Source organism: Arachis stenosperma, chromosome 5, assembly GCF_014773155.1.
Source record: "Arachis stenosperma cultivar V10309 chromosome 5, arast.V10309.gnm1.PFL2, whole genome shotgun sequence".
NCBI classification, from domain to species: domain Eukaryota; kingdom Viridiplantae; phylum Streptophyta; class Magnoliopsida; order Fabales; family Fabaceae; genus Arachis; species Arachis stenosperma.
In genome coordinates this window covers 2,083,273-2,096,116 of record NC_080381.1, presented here as the reverse complement: position 1 = coordinate 2,096,116, position 12,844 = coordinate 2,083,273, and the positions used below count along the sequence as shown (strand labels likewise).

General features: G+C 36.0%; 3 protein-coding genes across 6 annotated transcripts; all 3 read right to left on the bottom strand.

Moving 5' to 3' along the window:
- Positions 1-104: 104 nt before the first annotated feature.
- LOC130982018 (probable UDP-glucosyl transferase 73B6) lies at positions 105-1,822 on the bottom strand. The gene has a single exon (XM_057905834.1). It carries the CDS (start codon positions 1,744-1,746, stop codon positions 241-243), a length of 1,506 nt encoding a protein of 501 aa, XP_057761817.1. The 5' UTR covers positions 1,747-1,822; the 3' UTR covers positions 105-240.
- Positions 1,823-4,503: 2,681 nt separating this feature from the next.
- LOC130979389 (putative disease resistance protein RGA3) lies at positions 4,504-8,898 on the bottom strand. 3 transcript variants are annotated; one of them, XM_057902823.1, is made up of 3 exons: positions 6,328-8,898; positions 5,161-6,084; positions 4,504-4,760 (listed from the first exon to the last, which is right to left on the bottom strand). In XM_057902823.1, exons 1-3 carry the CDS (start codon positions 8,603-8,605, stop codon positions 4,753-4,755), a joined length of 3,210 nt encoding a protein of 1,069 aa, XP_057758806.1. In that variant the 5' UTR covers positions 8,606-8,898; the 3' UTR covers positions 4,504-4,752. The 3 variants fall into 3 exon arrangements, with proteins under 3 accessions (XP_057758806.1, XP_057758804.1, XP_057758803.1); XM_057902821.1 differs by having other exon boundaries at positions 5,161-6,764; positions 6,879-8,898; XM_057902820.1 differs by having other exon boundaries at positions 5,161-8,898.
- A 272-nt stretch (positions 8,899-9,170) lies between these two features.
- LOC130980110 (protein LPA3) lies at positions 9,171-12,026 on the bottom strand. 2 transcript variants are annotated; one of them, XM_057903753.1, is made up of 9 exons: positions 11,901-12,026; positions 11,623-11,802; positions 11,165-11,212; positions 11,008-11,047; positions 10,807-10,907; positions 10,333-10,525; positions 10,161-10,259; positions 9,816-9,933; positions 9,171-9,614 (listed from the first exon to the last, which is right to left on the bottom strand). In XM_057903753.1, the coding sequence occupies exons 1-9, from the start codon at positions 11,967-11,969 to the stop codon at positions 9,494-9,496; spliced, it is 969 nt and encodes a 322-aa protein (XP_057759736.1). In that variant the 5' UTR covers positions 11,970-12,026; the 3' UTR covers positions 9,171-9,493. The 2 variants fall into 2 exon arrangements, with proteins under 2 accessions (XP_057759736.1, XP_057759737.1); XM_057903754.1 differs by having other exon boundaries at positions 9,816-9,907.
- Between the last annotated feature and the right edge of the window lie 818 nt (positions 12,027-12,844).

Below are 12,844 nucleotides of genomic sequence, written 5' to 3'. Positions count from 1 at the left end.
AAAATCACTTGTGATACTGTTCCGTGAACGGAAATAAGAGCAAGATTGTAGCTGTCACCGCTAAGTGAAAATTCGCGTTCCTCTTTGTACAAACTCAAAATACGTAAGTCACCCAAAAATATATATATATATATAAATATACAATACGTATATGGACTAAAAAGCCCGCGAGAGTTTAGCATCTATTTAGGGTCTGAACAATGTAGCAGAACCACACTTTGAGCTAACAGATAAACAATCCTAGACCCATGTCTTATTGACATAATCCTTAAAAGCATCCAAAGCAGTCACTGAGCTCCTGGGAAACCCTTGCTGAAACTGTGCACCAAGATTCTCAGCCCTCTTCTGCATTTCCTTATCACCCGTCAACTTCTCTATTCCCTTGATCACATCATCCTTCTTCAATGTTCTTCCCAAATCATCAGAGACCATATACCCCACCTTAAGGTGGGCCACAACCAACTTGGCGTTATGGTATTGGTCACCCCTAAAAGGCCACGCCAATATGGGCACCCCAAGCCCCAATGCCTCCACGGTTGAGTTCCAACCACAATGCGATAGGAACCCTCCAGTTGAAGGGTGACTCAGTATCAAAAGCTGTGGTGCCCACCCACGTATTATCAAACCTCTATCTCCAACTCTCTCATCCAACCCCTCAGCTGAGTACCCTTCATCATCTTCTTCTGGATTAGACAAACCGGGCCTCAAGCCCAACATAGCACGTGGAGGGACCGATTTTCCAGAACCAGGTCGGAGCACCAATATAAATGGTTGACCCGATGACTCCAGTGCTTCACTAAGCTGAACGTACTCCTCCACCGTAGGACCCACCTCAGTCCCAAAAGAAACATAAAGCACCGATCCACGTGGCTTCGAATCTAACCACTGGAGAACACCATCCTCAGTAACACTAGATTTCCGGTCCGACCGGAATTCCCGGTCTCGCAGAACTAAACCGGCCGAGTTCCAATACTGCTCCGGCAGAAGCGGCCCGACTCCCCATACCGGTTTTCCGGTCTGGTTCGCCATGTAGTCCATAAATGGACGCTCCATTTCTTGGCACGTGTTGAACATCAACGCCGTTGCTTCTCTTGTCTCCTCCATCCACATGGGTTCCTCACCGGGCTCAGGTGGACCCATCCTTCGAAACCCCCGTCCGCCGGGAGGAGGCGGGAAATTGTCTCCTAAGCCAGGCGGTGGCCGTGGCGCCCTCCGCTCCTCTCGAGGCCGTCGTTTGAGGTCTGTATCAGTTAGCGCAACCGAATCAGGCATCCCCGGGAGAATCCGGGTCTCTCCGGGTTTCAATTCGATAGGGTACGCCTTCCACTTGGCATGCTCCATGGCGGAGGCGATGGCTCCGGAGGTGAAGAACGCAACCGTTGGAATCCCGTGTTTCACTAAGAGATCGCCGAACCACCTCGTCATCATGACGTCCACAACTACACATGCGGGTCGGGTCGGATTCGAAGGCGAAAGAAGGAGCTTCTCGAGGCCACTACTTAGGTGGCCGTGAGCATGATGAGGTGGATGGATCCTTGGCTCCGGATTTGAGGCCGGCCCCGGCGAAATCTCGGCGACTCGGATGAGTGGGTGTTGGCGGAGTGAAGAGGGAACAGAGGAGGCTACGTTGGAGGTGATGACTAAGGTGACTTGGAAGTTTCTAGAAGCCAAGTGTTTGCAGAGCTCCATGCATGGGAAGAGATGGCCTTGGCCGAAGAATGGCAGCACCCATATTTCTTTCGTCATTGTTATCTGAAAGGTAATCAACGTGTTTGTTTAAATGCTTAAGTGAGAATTGAAGACAAATTATGCAACTGTCTTGTGTGGTTTTTATATATTCATTGCTAGGAAACTTGACTTGGTGGTGAAGAAAAGAAAGAGTTGAGTGGTCACATAAGAAGTTTCTTGCTTTATTTGACTCTTTGTTAGCTATTAGTATCACTCAATTTTGTCAATTTTATTTGGATCGAGGATTTTTTTTTAAAGTGAAAAAAATTAATAAAATTAAAAAATAAGAGTCTAATTATCGTTAAATTAAAATAATAAAATTCATACATATAAAAATAATAAATTTAATGATAATCCCTTAATTTATTATTTTATCACTTTTTAATAGTGTGTATGTGAATGATTTGATAGGTGTTAATGTTTTCGCTTTTTTATGCGCGTGTTTTTTATTTTCGTCACACTTTGGTTTTGGGGATGTCGGTTAGCACTTTGAACCGTTATACAAAGTGGATATTTGTACAAAATATTTCTAGAATCTTATGTGTTTAAGGAACTATTTCGGTGCATGGCCCATGGCATAGTAAAGAAAAGTGAAGCCGGATTGATTGATTGAGTGCACACAAGCATGCATAATTTGATGAGAGCCGTGAGAGGCCTTGCTTTCTTGTTGAACAAGGTTAATTAACTAAATGATCTATCATCACTGATGACGTCACCATAAATTCGCTGACAAGGACATCAGCGGAAACAATTAAGGAATGAAAAGCCAAGTTTTAGTCATCATCATTTACCACCATAATATACAGTGTAATTTTACCTTCTTGACATAATATTTAGGGATGCATTGATTTATAATTTACATTCTAACATATTAAAAAGGTCAAATATGATAAGAGCAGTATTTAGTCAAAATAGCCTTTATCTTATTTTTGATATTGTATTTGTGTGACATAACAGTGGATTATTATGACAGGGTAATACAACTTTGCTGCCACTCTCTACACAAGGAACTACCCATAGCAGAAACTACATCAAGATGCAGCTGGTGATTTGATCAACTCAAATATATAGTGACTTCCCCAACAGGTAGGCGGCATAATCATTCTAGATTTTTGAAGTTCATATATAAGTAGTTATTGATTACAAAAATATATAAGCTTTTTTTTTTTGCAATGGTATACTGGTAAGTTTAGATAAAACAAGCTCAATCAGTTATATGTCTTAAGGATTTAAGAAGAGGTGAAAGTTCAACATAAATGATCTTTTGCTTTTAGAAATAAACGTTACATATATTAGTTGGTATTCATATATCGTAGGATTACAATATAAACTATTTTTATTAAAATTATATTTTTTTTAAATTATATAACAGTAACAGAATATAGGTTAATTTTTTTGTATATTAAAAAAAATTTGGTGTAATACTCAATTATTGGATTTTACGGTGTTTTTTAAAATTGTGGGAACAGTACAATCTGCCCCCCTTGTATTGACAATACACCCCCTTCTATTATATATTTTAATTTAAAATATACAATACAAGGGGGGCGTATTGTCAATACAAGGGGGCGGATTATACTGTTCCCACAATTTTAAAAACACCGTAAAATCCAATAATTGAGTATTACACCAATGATATACCAATATGTAAAAAAATATTTCCAATATAACAATATTTATTTAAATATAAAAATAAAAACAACTTTTATTTAAGTAAAGTTCACTAATATGAACTAGAAAAATAATAAAATTATTTTGACTTCTAGAAATAGAAGATGCGATAATCTTACATATTAATATATTATACAATTAATTTTTAATTTTTTATACATCAAAATTTTTTTAAATTAAAAGTAATAACTACTATTATTAATAAATAAATACCAATAAATTTTTATAATAGAATCATATTTGGCCTCGGGCGTAGTCCGGATTTTATACTTCATATATATTCAATTATAGCAAATCAGATTTTACATTCTTAAAAGCACCACTATCATTGTTTAGATCAATTTTATGCGGTAATTGCTTAGTTATGCCTAGATACGTAATGCCATGTCAAATTGATCAACGATGAAAATGCTGATTTTTCTTACAAATATTTACATTTTTCTTTCCCGAATTACAAATTAAAAATGATTTTCGTTCGTCCTCGTCGTCGTTTTAACTGAACTGTTGAATGCGGTTAAGCTCTAATTAGAAAGGAAAGGTCTTATTTTATTTTTTATTTATCAACAGCTTTATCTAACTCTCCCTCCAGAATCAGAGGAAATTATTTTCAATATGTTCCAATTTTCAACACAAAAGGAAATGATTCCATTAATGGTATAAAAAAGTATTAATTTGTAATATTAAGATAATATTAATTATTTTTTCTAATAACACCCTTAATATAAATATGCTAGTTAAATAAGTATTAATTATATATGTTCATTTGTTTAAGAATTATTTTGTCCATTTGTACCATATAATTTAAGACCCCACGGAATAGAGTTTTGCACTACACAACACACTAGCATAAACCAGGGTAATCTCAGATCAAGTCCCAATCATACATTGTTTCCTTCTCAAATCGATTTATATGTCAAGAAAATGTGCAATTCTCAAACTCTTTAGAAACACAATATAAGAGACGTCAACTTGGAGCAATTAACAGTAGATAAATATTTGTATGTCATTTTTTGTATTCTCACTTTAGACTCATCACGTTATTATCAATGGAGAATTTCAACATCACCTCATTTTCCATCAGTTATACTTAATGAAAACTATTAATTTAAATTTATGTGAAATATTGGTAGTATAACATGTATAGTTACAAAAACATCCAACACAAACTGCATAGTTTGCTCACTGGTTTGGGGGAGCAAACCTGTCATAAAATTGTAATTGCTTAAAAAAAACATAGTAAGAATTCTGATCAAAACACATAGCCATCAATAGGAGCAACATAGAAGTTCTAAGCCATGCTTTCACCTTTCTAAGCCAAGTTTACATTTCTTCAAATGGCCACACTTCAGTCCATCAGATTCCTAAGTATGTATATCAGAAAAATGGAGAACTTAAGTTATATCATAAATCAAACATCAACACAATAATGCAATATATTTATGTATAGAAAATAAATATTTGATGCCAGATTAATTCCTAAAAATAAAAAGTTACCACCCGTGTAAGATTCATAGACAACTTTGTACTTTTCCTATTTCAGTGAGTGAAGTGTGAATTATGTAGCATCCGAGTTTTATCTCAGAAAGTAATGAATATTTTGAATTGATTAATAAAAAAATAATATTTTGGATTCTTAAGAATGAACATGCTTTTGCTTGTAATGCTTGTAGGATCAAGCTCAATTTAGAAGGGCATGTGCTTTTATTTTATTTCTGCAACTACAAAAATGGTGGAGCAAAGTAACTTAAGTACTGAATTTACCTTCCCAATTAGAGAAAGTCAGATCTGGGTAACTCGCTGCTATAGTGGGAATCACCCAACAATTTTCTCCAAGATCAACATTTGGAATGTGCTTAATCCATTTCCAATCCTTCCCTGTTTCCTTCTCGAATTGTTTCTGTATGCTAGGACAATGTACAACTGTCAAACTGTTTAGACCATTGAACCATCCAACGCTTATTGGAAGAGACTTCAACTTGGGGCAACAGGCTATGTATAGTGACTGAAGAGTCATGGTACTACCCCAACAATAAGGTAAACATTCTAGATTTTTGAGCTCATGAAGAGTTATTGATTGCAACATGGGGGGCATGTGTTGTAAATCTTCTGCTAATGCTACCATTTGTGGACAGAAGGAAATGATTAGATCCTTGAGGGAACTAAGACTTTGAAAACCTGTGGATAAGCCTTTGAATTTATCACATTTGAAAATTTTTAGTTTTTGGAGCGACTGTAACCCAGTTAACACTTGATCTGTTAATGACTCCAAGTTGTGGCATCCAATTATATGCAATTCTTGAAGGGCAGCGTTGTTAGCTAGTTCAAGTGGAAGTACTTCCATTTTGCTCTGGTGATGAATATGGAGTTGTCTGAGGTGACATAGACCTTGAAGGGTCCCCTTTGGAAACGAAGCCAACTCTTGCTCATCATGAATTTCAAGGATTTCGAGACAACTGAGACTATGAATTGAATCCATCTGAACTTGGTTGGGGCTCCTTGTTGTAGAAGGGCATTGAGATAATAAGATCTCTCTAGAGAATAAATCATGACCAGATCTCCTCCGTCCTTTTGCTATACATAATTTTCTAACAGATGGAAGGGCAGGGAATGTCAATCTTGGACATGCAATAACATTCATTTTGGAAAGACCTGGGAACATGTCACCTCCTTCCTCTTTTGATAACCCTTCCAAGTTTGGCATGCAACACAATTCCAAACACATTAGAGACTGGAATCCTCTGGCTACTCCCCCATCATAAGATTCATCATCAACATATCTCAAATTATGCATACAACATATTGCAAGTATTTTTAGAGATGGTAATCTCCCCAGTAGGGGGAGTTGTTGACTATACCAGCAATCCACAAGTTTTATGGAACACAAATTCTTCAAGTGAGGATTGCCCATCCATTGTGGGAAATACATACCTTGGTATCCTCCCACCCCTAAATCTATGAGCTTTGGATGAGGTTCCAGGGCTTCGAGAATCTGATCAACATTTTGCAGCAACTTAGATTGTTCATTTCTTCCCCATGACAATTTCAACACGTCTAGCTGCTTACCCATTAAATTGGCTTCCTTGGCATCTGCTGCATTTGTTACTCTTTCCAGGTTCTTAATGTGGAGTTCCCCTCTGAGGCATAATTGTGCTAATTCATCTAACCTTAGCCCTTTCTTCTTACCTACTATGTAAATATTCAAGGTTCTCAAAGAATTCAACTGGCCAATCTCATTAGGCATGTAAACCAACGAACTGCACCCCCTTAAGTAGAGATGTCGAAGAGCTTTTAGGTATTTCAGATGGCGGGGCAACCGCCGGAGGCTTCGACAATAACTGAGATTCAAAACCTGCAAATTGCATAGGCTACTTGTGGACTCCGTAAGTGTTTGAATTGAAGTCCCACTAAGATTTAGATACCTTAGATGTTTGAAGTGAGTAATTAGTGAGAAATGCAACATATTTAATACATTTACATACCCCAAATCAAGTGCTCGCAAAGATTCAAGTGGTCCCAATATCTTCGTTGAAGCCAAAGCACAATTTGTCTGTCGGAAGTGAAATGTCCTTAAGGATCTAAATGTGCAAGCAGAAATGATTTGGTTCCGAGCACATGGCCCCATCGTGAGATGGCGAATTCTTTTTGGATGTTCAATGGGCATCTCATCATTTACAATGCAACACAAATCACCCATAACATATTGAGCGAGGTCATGAAGTAGATCATGTATTTTGAAGCACCTAACTTTGCCAAGATAATCTTTTTCAATGTCTTGAAAAAATGATGCCCAGCATAGTTCACTAATTATCTCCTCAGCTACATCTTCAACTGTCATTGTTCCTTCAGATGAGACAAAGCCATTTGCCATCCAGAGATGAACAAGTTCATCCTTTTCAATCCAAGCATCTTTAGGGAAAATAGCACAAAAAGAAAAACACTGCCTTGATTTTAATGGCAAGTTCAAGTAGCTTAATCTCAGAGCAGGTAAGATAGAGTTTTCATCTTGTGGCAAATTCCAAATCTCATTGTCCTTGACATATAGCCATTCTCTCTCTTCTCTTTTAAACCTCAGAAGGCCTCCGAGAGATTTTGCTGCAAGAGGTAGCCCTTTACACTTTTTCACAATCTCTTTCCCTATGGCAACAAGCTCCACGTTTTCCCCTTCATCTAATCCGAAAGCCCGTTGTTTGAACAATGACCAACAATCTTCATCCGACAGAAAAGACAAGTCATGAGGAGGAAGCGTACCCATAATAGATGCAACCTTTGTGAGACGAGTAGTAACAAGAATTGAAGACCCCACCTTTGAACCACATGCAACAAGTGAATTCTTCAATCTGTCCCACTTCTCTTGATCTTCACTCCAGATGTCGTCCAGAACAAGTAAATATCGTTTGCCTTGAAGTGCTTGTTGAAGTTTTTTCTGAAGTGGATCTATATCCAAATTGCCGCTAACACTCACTGAAGCCGAATCCAAAATAGCCTTGATCATTCTCTTGAGACTGAAGTCCTCAGAGACACAAACCCAAATCTTCAAGTCAAAATGCATGGTTATCCTGTCATCATTGAAGACCAGCTGAGCAAGTGTTGTTTTTCCGAGACCACCAAGACCAACTATAGTATGCACCGCGGCACGCTCAGTATCACAAGTCTGAATCAAAGCTTGCACAACACGTTCCTTATCTTCCTCTCTTCCATAGATTTCAGGTTGAGTGATAACAGAGGAGGTTTGGCGCCACTCCATCAACTCAGCTTTCTTGTCAGTGGTTGCAATTCTCTCACACAGATGAAACATCTTCCTCTCTTCAGCAATGTTTTGTAACGTCTCCCTCATCCTTTTCATCTTATTAGCCATTCTTCTACGAAACATGGCATTTTTCAGACCGAAAGAAGAATGGCAAGCAGCGTGTATCTTGTTAAACCAGCCACCCTTTTGTTGCTGATTCTGATTTTGAAGATCATGTGTGGAGAACTCGTCAAGGATGTCATCCAACAGCAGAGCAACATCTTCCACCTTGCGCAGCCAGTCTTTGATTGCCAAATCAGTAAACTGCTTCATCTCAGCATCAGCAAGCACAGCGTGGATGGCAGTGAAAGTGCTAGAAAGTTTCTTCAGTTCTTCATCCACGCCAGTGATTGATCCAAGTTCCTTTTGAAAGAGAGAGCTCAATTTCTCCAGCAAAACAGTGACAACAGCCTCAGCCATGATTGCAAAATTTGAAGGTGCAATGCTAGAATACTCAGAGATTGGAGTTTGCTGTGTTGTTTGCAAAGTAAACAGTGAAGCTCTTGATCATAATCTCATATACCTTATCTTTTTTCCTAGAGTTTCTAAGTCAATGAAGTCTTTCTCACAATCAACGGGGGAATTTAGAATCTAAGACTGTGTCCAAGGACGACCCACCCTTTTTTCTACGCGTTTGGAATAAAACCATCTTCATTGTTTTGATTTCAGTTATACCGAAATATGTTATGTAATTTCAAATTAGTAATAGAATACTCTAGTTTACGCTTTTTTTTTTCTTTTTACATCTTTTATGAATTACATTATCAATTCAAAGCCATTTTGGCTTGGTAAAAGGTAATCTTTTCAAAGTCTTTGGTATTTTTTCAAACTAACTTGTTATATAAAGTTATTACTTGTTACTTGTTTAACCAATCAGTTCAGGTGGTTGTTACTTGTTACATAAAGTTATTTGTGCACTAAACAACACAAACAGACAAATAAATAAAGTTTTATCTCAGATTACTTTTCAAACTAACTTGCTAGCTATTAAGACCACTTATTATTTGCTAAGGAAAAAACGCCATTTCTTTGAGCCACAACTATTACAATGATTTCAGCAACCCCTTGTTGCTGATCAGTCCTTAATAAAGACACTTGATGCATTCTGCTAATACAAAGTGTGTCTTCTGAAGCTTCATAAATTTGCTTTTCATTAGTCTTACTCCCATGAAAAACAAGAAACATAAAAAACAAAAAATTTAATTGCCAATGTTGCTTCTTGTCTATACAAATAGCATAGTGAGTCCACTAAGTGATATGGCACAAGGACACCACCATAATTGCTTACCATTACAGCTTGTAAAAATTTCAGGAAGTTGGAAGAATTTCAAGGGCAACTTCCTTTAGTGATGGCATAGTATCTTGCTGATGCACACAAATATATTTATTACCCACATACCGCAGGACCTTCCAGGGTCCAGGATAGCACCTATGGCAATTGAAATAAACACACAGAACATAAGTTCCACATGCAATTATTAAGCTAACCAAGTCTTCCATCAACATAAATTCTATTTAATCTTCAAGCAAAACATTGAAAATTTTCCAGATTACCATAATATTAGCCATGAAATATTTCACTCCTAAGCATGATCTTCAATTCCAACATAAAGTTAATTATGAAGCAAACCTGAAAAGTGTTCCTCCGTTGCGGCCCTTGAAATTATGAATGTAATACACGGTTTCCATCATTGGCAGCAAGGTCTTGGTGAGTGCAGCAAGCTTTGGGTAGAAGAATGGTGGATAATCTTGAATCGTTCAAGGATAACTATATTATGGCTAATGACAGAAGGACTATGAGACATTTTAGCGTTAAAAAACTCGCTGATAAAATCTTTGATTTTCTACATTGTGGTACCTTCTTTTCTGATTGCCATCAAACAATGATTTTGCAAAAAGTAGAAATAAAAGCTGGATAGGAGCAGGTGCATCAAGCTCAAATATAAAATCACTGCTCAATTTTTGCAAAAGATACACCCAGATCTTATCCGATCGATTTCTCCGTTGAAAATAATGAGTTTCCGTTCAGTGTTCAAGACTGCATCTCTGTACAATTCTTCCACAACAAGCATTTCTGAAATACAATGGAACAGTAGTCAAGAAACTTCTATTGCTTATATAACAATACCAAAGAAGTTAGGATCTACCATTGACATTAAAGTAAGGATAGGCTACCAAGAAGAGTTCATCTCCTTCCTTCACTCTGTCAGACATTTTTACTTTTTCAACAAAACCGAAATCTTCGAAAAATGAAGGCTTTGTCAGATAGTCTAGCTTAAAAGAAGCTCCACCAAAGACTGATTTTCTAGCAAAGTCCACTTCACTAGCCTCTGGAAAAAACTGATATTTACAGGGTTATGCATAGCTGCAAGTGATGAAATTGAATCTTGACAACGAAAACACTGCATAACAACCTCTACTGAACAAGATAAACATTTGAATGAGATAGCATTCGAGACAATAACAAGTTAATTACATGAGGAAAAAAGGAAACAATATATAAATGAGAAAGTGAAAGCATTTTGTAAAAAGTCGTAGAACAAGACACTTGAAGCTAACTGCAAAAAGTTGTATGTGTTGAAATAAAACATAAGAATGATGCTCTAAATCAAGAAGATTACTATTCTTGTTCGAGTTGCTTTCTCTGCACTGACAAAGCGATCGCAAAATTCACGAATCAATTGCATGCTCTCAGTCATCTCAATTCCACCTTCACCATCACCTGATGTCATAATGGAGGGAAAGAAATCAAATTAAAACACAGTCCAAACCAAGAATCCACAAATGATGGGGGGGAATTAGGAAACTGGAACATGAAGAACCTGGTACGGACGCAAGTCCTGCTGTCGGAAACTCAATCTCCTGTATAAGATTGCTGTTCATTACAGTCTCTAATAATAGCTCCTCACTTTGGTGTGTGTAACTTTCATTCTTGACTAACTATTCCTAATAGAAAAATCACTATCACATATGACTCACCATTAGCTGTTTGTTATCCTTCATGGCCAATTCCACTGCAACTCTAGCCTGTTGGTTGAGCCATTAACAAAGACACATAATTTTTAGTATTACATTAGCATTTTCGCCCCTTTTCTGGGGTTAAGTAAATTTTATATACACTATGAACTGCATAAAATTGGCACATAAAAGCAGACCACCACTACATTAATCCATTAACATTAACTATTAGAATTTAGTTTTGATACTGTCATGTAACGACATGTCATTAAAAAAACTCTCTTTCACATTCACCGTATAAATGTAAGTGGTTATCTAAAGGAAGGTAAATGGTTATGTAAATGGTTATTCAAAAGAACGGATATTCAACAGGGAAGGGCATATCAGTGCCAACAGAGGAAAGGTGAATTGATGACACTATGTTACAATTAACCAAAAGAAAAGGAAATTGATGCAGAAGGGTGAATGATGACACTTACTTGTTCCAGAAGCTCAGGGTAATCAGAAGGGAAAGGCACATCAGTGCCAATAGAGGAAGAGCCATCTCCTGAAACAGAACAAGTAGCTAATCTTCGATTTCTGGGTGCCATTGAAGAAGTAAATCCTCCAATTCTGATAAACCCACCATTTTTTGGGGAAAAAGATTCCAACTTCACAACCTAGAGTCTCAGACAAGCAATCAAGTAAGATGATGATATAATCAAATTGAGTAGCTATTATTATATAATGTGTGATTAACTTGAAAACAGTTTCTTACAGTTGGAATTGGAAGGGAAGTTGTTGAAATTAGAGAATAAGAGAGAATAATAGAAGTGGATAAAACCATTTTGAAGGTGCACCTCTCAACTCATGCAAGAGAAAAGCGCCAATAATATAGTTAGAAAGAAAAACCCGGAAAAAAAAGTAAATATGAATACTTGAATAATATTAACAATCGCTGATAAGAGTTAAGCTGTAATTATTACAAAAATCTTTGCTTTAGTGGTTAAATTGAGACAAAAATAAATTGTGCTGATTTTTTTATTTGTTTAAATATTTATAAAAATATAATGACATGCTCTTATTTTTAACAAATTCATATAAAAATACATTAAAAAAAATTATGCCTAAGATGACATTTAAAAAAAAAATATGTGAATTAAATGGACTAATTTATTTAATCCGTTTATGTGTTTCATTTTTTAAATTTTTTAACAACTTTTTAATAATATAACCAAATATCTCAAATTTTATTTCAAATATCTCATGTTTTAACTCAATAAAATTGGATATTTTAGTCCAATTTTTTTTATTTTTTAATTAAAAATAATTTATTTTGCCAAAAAAATTAGCAAGTAGACCCGTTTAGTTTTACTAATTTTCTATTTTAGATATTTGTAAATACTTAATATATAGCTGACTCAGATTATTTAACCTACAAATTAAATTTAATTGAGTAGATCTAAATAGAACAAATTAGTCCATTTGACACTATTTAAAAGACTTTTATTTTAGTTTCTGTTCTTAATTTAATCTATTAATTTTATGCTACCTGCAAGCAAAAATGTTATGCGGCAAGATATTTTAGCATTATTTAAAAATTTTGCTAGATTTAAAACAAAAAAAATTGATAAATACTAAAATAAAAATTAGAGATACTAATAATACAGACTAAAGTGGAGATTATTTAAATTATTATATTTAAAGCGAAAAATTGATAAA

What these genes read in the sequence shown, in the direction of transcription:
- LOC130982018 (XM_057905834.1), bottom strand. Translation starts at nt 1,746, where the DNA reads ATGACGAAAGAAATATGGGTGCTGCCATTCTTCGGCCAAGGCCATCTC.
- LOC130979389 (XM_057902820.1), bottom strand. Translation starts at nt 8,605, where the DNA reads ATGGCTGAGGCTGTTGTCACTGTTTTGCTGGAGAAATTGAGCTCTCTC.
- LOC130980110 (XM_057903753.1), bottom strand. Translation starts at nt 11,969, where the DNA reads ATGGTTTTATCCACTTCTATTATTCTCTCTTATTCTCTAATTTCAACA. An exon ending in CTTCCCTTCCAATTCCAACT is followed by an intron (nt 11,803 to 11,900) that starts GTAAGAAACTGT and finishes CTGAGACTCTAG; the next exon opens with GTTGTGAAGTTGGAATCTTT. An exon ending in AGGATAACAAACAGCTAATG is followed by an intron (nt 11,048 to 11,164) that starts GTGAGTCATATG and finishes AATCTTATACAG; the next exon opens with GAGATTGAGTTTCCGACAGC.